The sequence below is a fragment of the Crocuta crocuta genome, unplaced genomic scaffold (assembly GCF_008692635.1).
Source record: "Crocuta crocuta isolate KB4526 unplaced genomic scaffold, BGI_CrCroc_1.0 scaffold759, whole genome shotgun sequence".
NCBI lineage: Eukaryota > Metazoa > Chordata > Mammalia > Carnivora > Hyaenidae > Crocuta > Crocuta crocuta.
The window spans coordinates 51,550-57,261 of record NW_027527150.1 but is presented as its reverse complement, the minus strand read 5'-3'; the positions used below and the strand labels follow the sequence as shown (position 1 = coordinate 57,261).

The 5,712-nt window shown below is 42.3% G+C and overlaps 1 protein-coding gene across 1 annotated transcript in view; it reads right to left on the bottom strand.

Annotated features, from left to right (window-relative positions):
• LOC144230293 (putative adhesion G protein-coupled receptor E4P) overlaps positions 1-5,373 on the bottom strand; it is a 38,010-nt gene extending 32,637 nt beyond the window's left edge. The window contains exons 1-2 of the mRNA XM_077762558.1: positions 5,341-5,373; positions 2,438-2,529 (exon numbers count right to left, since the gene is read on the bottom strand). Coding sequence (XP_077618684.1) covers positions 2,438-2,468 — 31 coding nt within the window. The 5' untranslated portion in view covers positions 2,469-2,529; positions 5,341-5,373. The remainder of the gene's footprint in view (positions 1-2,437; positions 2,530-5,340) is intronic.
• Between the last annotated feature and the right edge of the window lie 339 nt (positions 5,374-5,712).

Genomic DNA, 5,712 nt, shown 5'->3' with positions numbered 1-5,712 from the left:
GAGTTTCCCAAATCTCTTTATTACCAACAGGAGACACCTTCATCAATCACTCTCCTCTAGGGAAATTCCAAGGGCTTTAGGAACTCTGTGCCCCAAGTAGGGACAAAGCCCAAATACCTATAGCTCATTATAAATCANTGCAGCACCAAAAGGTCAACTGCTCAACTCCTTTCCAGATGCAACAGTGCACCTCGACTTGTGTAGACCAATAGCCCCACAGGGTCTGATGGAGATATAATGTGAACCACGTGTGTCCTTTTACATTTTTCAGTAGCTGAATTTTTTAAGGCAGAGAAAAACAGGTGAAATTAATTTTATTATTGTATTTAACCTAATAGAGCCAGGATGTGACCATTTCAACCCGCAATCCATATATGACAAATTATTTGTAAAGTATTTTGCATTCTTTTCTACATGTGAGATAGTCTTTGAAACCAAGTATGCATTTCACACGCGGGGCCAATCTCCACTCAGGCTGGCCTATTTTCTAGTGCTTGGGAGCCACACGTGGCTGGTAGGTATGGGGTGGCATAGTCCAGGTCTAACCCCCCAGTAACCAGTGCTTTCTCTGGAGTAAGAGGAGATCTGAATAGCACAGACCATAAGAAACCTCCAAGTCCAAGACTGTGGGAAATTTCAAATGGATGAGCATGTTTGGGACACGGTCCATTTTGAAGATGATCTGAAAATGTCTCCCACGTTTTTAGACGAAGCTTTATGTTAAAATTGGGGAATCTAAAAATGTCTCCCACATTTTTAGAGGAAGCTTTATATTAAAATTGTGGATGAGTTCAGAAATGCAGAAAGCTTTCCCACATACTTCCTAATATCACTCCCTCAAGGTACACATAGGTGGCAAATAACCAGGCACTTGAAAAATATTTTTTCTTGGATTTTTTTCTCTTTCCTTAGAATCAGGTTGTGCTGGGATCCTTTGCTAAAATCTGGAGACCTCTGCTTTCACAGCTAACATCAGCCCCCAGATGGTTTAAGTGTGACAAGTAAAATGAAGGTAACTTGAATTTGTACCACACAGAAGTGGGAAGATTAAGAAATCTGCCCAGGGCCCATTTGGATGATCACAGAACAAGACAGATCCTTTGGACAAGATAAGGTCAACACCTGCTCTTTCTACCTCCTCTGTAGTATTTACTATGCTTCATATTAAGGGCACTGACAAAAACATGATTTTAAGAATTCATGATATGAGGCCGAATCATAGGACACGGCCATTTCTGTAAGTCAAAAAATGCTCAAACACCAGCAATTTCCCTGTGAATGCTTCCTTCACAAAAAAGAAATCTTACTTGATTCCTATGAGGCAAGAGTCAGCAAACTATGGCCCACCGGCCAAATCCAGACCACTGCTTGCTTTTGTATGGCTTGTGAGCTAAGAAGGATTTTTACAGTTCTTACGTGGTTAAAAACAAACAAGAAGAAGAGTATTTCATGGCATGTGAAAATGACATCAAATTCAAATGTCTGTGTCTATAAATCAAGTTTTATTGGGACACAGCGATGCCCGTTAGTCGGAGGAAGGCTTGGGGGTACTCTTGCATGACACTGCAGAGTTGGGGAGTTCAGAGGGAGACCACATGGTCCACAAAACTGAGAACAGTCATTATCTGGCCCTTGATAGAAAAAGTTGGCCCACACCTGACATATATCGGACATCACATGCTTGCTAATAAGATCGCCTAATAAGCCTAGCTTAACCTGTATTGAGTCTTCCTGTGGTTTTTGTTTTTGTTGTTGTTTTTTATTATTACCTTGAAGATTCAAAATCCCAGAGCAGAAGGGTGGGTATGGACGCAGGTCATTGTAATGTACTAAGCTACAGTAGTCCAACCATGGACTCTCTTGATAGTTGATCAGTAGAGCAGACCCTTGAAATGTCCCCTTATAGTCTTCCCCTGAGGAGGCTCCTGTACATACAGATAGTTACTCTGTCTTTCAGTAAGAGAGCATTTTCTGCAGCCTGTGGGGGGCAAGTCCGAAATGTTTGGGAGTTATGCTGGAGTGGAGATCTAGCTGTGAGAGATGAAGACCAAGGGCGTATAGCCCAGTCTCCTTGCCCTGCTAAGGCACATTAGGTATTCCCTCCTGGAGGCTCCCTAGAAGCATTGAATGGCAGTTACCCACAGAGGTAACCTATCATTAACAGTAACACACCCTTCATCTGCTCTTGTCTCTGCCCCATCTGGCATTTTCCACTCCGTCCTGTGTGGGTTCCTGGGATCCCTTCCCCAATAAACTACTTACATCCAAGTCTTTGTCTCAGTTATGCTGGGGAGAACAACTAAGAGACTCAATGTAAGAGTTTCTAATAGGACTGGCTCACACAGTCATTTCTGCACAAAGTGCCGAATTTGGGGGAACAACCCTTACTAGGATACCAGGATTGTGGGGAGAAGAGACAATTCTTTGTTGCACTCACCTGAGAGCAGGGGCAGACACCTGCTTCCCATAGCACTGAAATCAGAAGCAACAATCTGAGAAACACTCTCAAACAGGATGTGGCAAGGGTTCCTGGAATGAATAAGCCCCACAAAAGTCAATTTCAGATGGTCACAGACTTCAGAAGCCATGTGGCCAGTGCTTCTCAAAACCTTTCAATTTCTGCCCACCTTTTTTTCTCTTTTAATTTAAATTTTAGTTAGTTAACATACATTGCAATATTGGTTTCAGGGATAGAGAACCCAGAGATTCATCACTTACTTACAGCACTCAGGGCTTTTCCCATCTGGTGCTCTCCTTAATACCCATCACCTGTCTGGCCCATCCCCCACCCACCTCCTTCCATCAACCCTCAGTTTGTTCCCTATTGCTAAAAGCCTCTTGTGATTTGTTTCCCTCTCTCCTCTCCAACCCCTCCCTATATGCTCATCTGTTTTGTTTCTTAAATTCCACATATAACTGAAATCCAATGGTACTTGGCTTTCTCTGATTGACTTATCTCACTTAGCATAATTCATTCTAGCTCCATCTGTGTTGTTGCAAATGGCAAGATTTCATTCTGTTTTGAAGGCTGAGTAACATTCCATCACACACAAACATACACACACACTATATTTTCTTCATCCCTTCATCAGTCAATGGACATTTGGGCTCTTTCCATAACTGGGCTATTGTTGATAGTCCTGCTATAAACATCAGGGTGCATGTACCCCTTCAAGTCTGTAGTCTGGTATCCTTTGGGTAAATACCTAGTAGTGCAATTGCTGGATTGTGGTGGTAGTTATGGTGATGGTGGTGACAGTGGTTGTAGTGATGATGATAGTGGTTGTGGTGATGGTGGGGATGGTGGTGACAGCGGTGATAGTGATGATTATAATGATAATGGTAGTGATGGAAGTCTCCTATGCTTCTTTCCTGACTCCAATTATAACCATAACTTTGTGTGTTGAGGACTGATATATTATTAAGAGGTGTTGAGAATTAACAGGTCCCTGTGAAGCTCCCCCAGGAACCAAGTAGTGGCCTCAGAAGGCCCATTCCAGAAAAAAGTCTTAGTCCCAATGGCCTGAACAGGCAGTCACATATTACGTGCTGGCATCTAGCATGTAAGTGAAACTTTGCTGCACATACTTCTCTTAGCTTTCTATTCTCACTTCCTAAAAGCATTTATGGGACTTCTGTGGTGGGCCAAGGCCTTTACTAAGTGTTTTGACACCACTGTTTCACTGAAAGCTCACAGCCACCTTGTGATGTGGATCATATAATACCTTCCCACTCCTCCAATGATGAAACTGAGGCTCCAAAAGAGTCTGTCCCTTGCTCCAGGTGATGCTGCGAGCACGATGCAATGGTAAGACTTGGAGAAGTCAGGCTGTGTCCAAAACCCACATATAAAGTCTAAGATCCAAGCCTCAGTGTTTCCTAGGCGCAAAACATGTTCATACAAGTAAGCAAGGCCCTTTTGGGGAAGCAAGGAGGATTGCGGAGAACTGAAGACCTTCGGTCTATCTAAATACATGCAACTCCACTTTTTCCCTAAGTGCAGAACTGGTGGGCCACCAGCTTGCAATCTCTGCAATGGAGAAACCATTTAATTGCGAGTCAAGTTCTGTGCATGCGACTCTTGGAGGACCTTCTATCTGTAATTCCTTGGGTGCCTTCCCTTCCCTCAACATCCATTTCCTGTATTTGATTCATGGCTCTCTTCCCTTCCAAAAACCTACTTCCAAAATATACTGTGGAAACCCTTGGTGTCAAGAAATTGTGTCTGGGGGCACCTAGCTGGTTCAGTTAGTAGAGCATGCGACTCTTGATCTTGGAGTTGTGAGTTCAAGCCCCATGTTGGGCGTAGAGCTTGCTATTTAAAAAACTAAAGAAAAAAATCATGGCTAGTTGAGGATAATTCTTCGTCTTTTGAAACTGGTTTAACTAAAGTGAGTTTTTTATGTGAAAGAGGTGATAATGTTTTTCAGAACCACTGAGACCTTTAGCAATGCTGATTTGGCACTTGTGGGGATGAGCACTGGGTGTTATATGGAAACCAACTTGACAATAAACTATTTTTAAAAATATGTTTATTTTTGAGAGAGGAAATGAGCATGAGCCAGAGAGGGACGAAGATAGTGGGGGATCAGAGGATACAAAGCAGGCTCCACGCTCATAGCAGTAAGCCCAATGTGGGGTTCAGACTCACAAACCGTGAGATTATGACCTGCCCTGAAGTCAGATGCTCAAACAACTAAGCCACCCAGGTGCCGCTACACTATACGGTAAACTGTGAAGTGTGCAATAGCATTATGTCCAAATAAAATGCAGATCCCTTACAGAAAAATTGCTTTATTGCTGAAAAATGCTAACCATCATCTGAGCTTCCACCAAGTCCTATCACTTATCACACATCACCAAACAAAATAATAATGAAAAATTTAAATACTGCTAGAATTACCAAAGTGTGACACAGAGACAAGAAGTGAGTAAACGCTGTCCAACAAATAATGCCAACAGATTTCTTGACACAAACCTACAATTTGTAAAAAAAAAAAAAAAAAGAAGCAATATCTGAAGCACAATTAAACAAAGTGCAGTAAAACAAGGTATGCCTGGATTTTAATTCACCTGAAGCCCCTTAATACACAATTCATCATCTCTGTCGAGAGTGCCAAGGCATTTTGGTATGTTCTGCACTATCACATAATACACACATCACCCAGGCAGAAGCTGGAAAACGATGCCCATATAGTAGCTTTCAAAAAACAAAGCAACAGGATATAGAAAGAGGTCCCCTTGAACATTTTTCCAATACCAGACATTTTTCTAGACCCAAGATCACCTGTGAAACATTTTCTATTTTTCTATGGAAAGACGCTAATCAGTTTTACTCACCCACAAGATGAAAAGTTCCTGCTTCTCGCCCTAGTTGCTTATCAGAGAGAATGAAGAAGGAAGTACATCGCTTCTTATCTGGAGCTCCAATTTCTCAAGGAGTCTCGTGGGTGGATGAGAAGGCTGGGGGTGTTGGCTGGAAGTTTGCATAATGCAGGGTCCCTTAGTTCTCTTTTCATTTGGGTAGTTTAAATAGTGCATTACATTATGGCGGACCGCATTGAGGTGTCTCAGAAAATGAATTTGGAAATGGTGATGGTGTTCAGTGTGGAAAATCGGGTAATGGAAAGTGGCATCAACTTCCATCTACACCAAGAAAATGAATCCAACTTTGGGGAGACTTCTTTCATTTGGTGAACTTCTTAGCAAGAG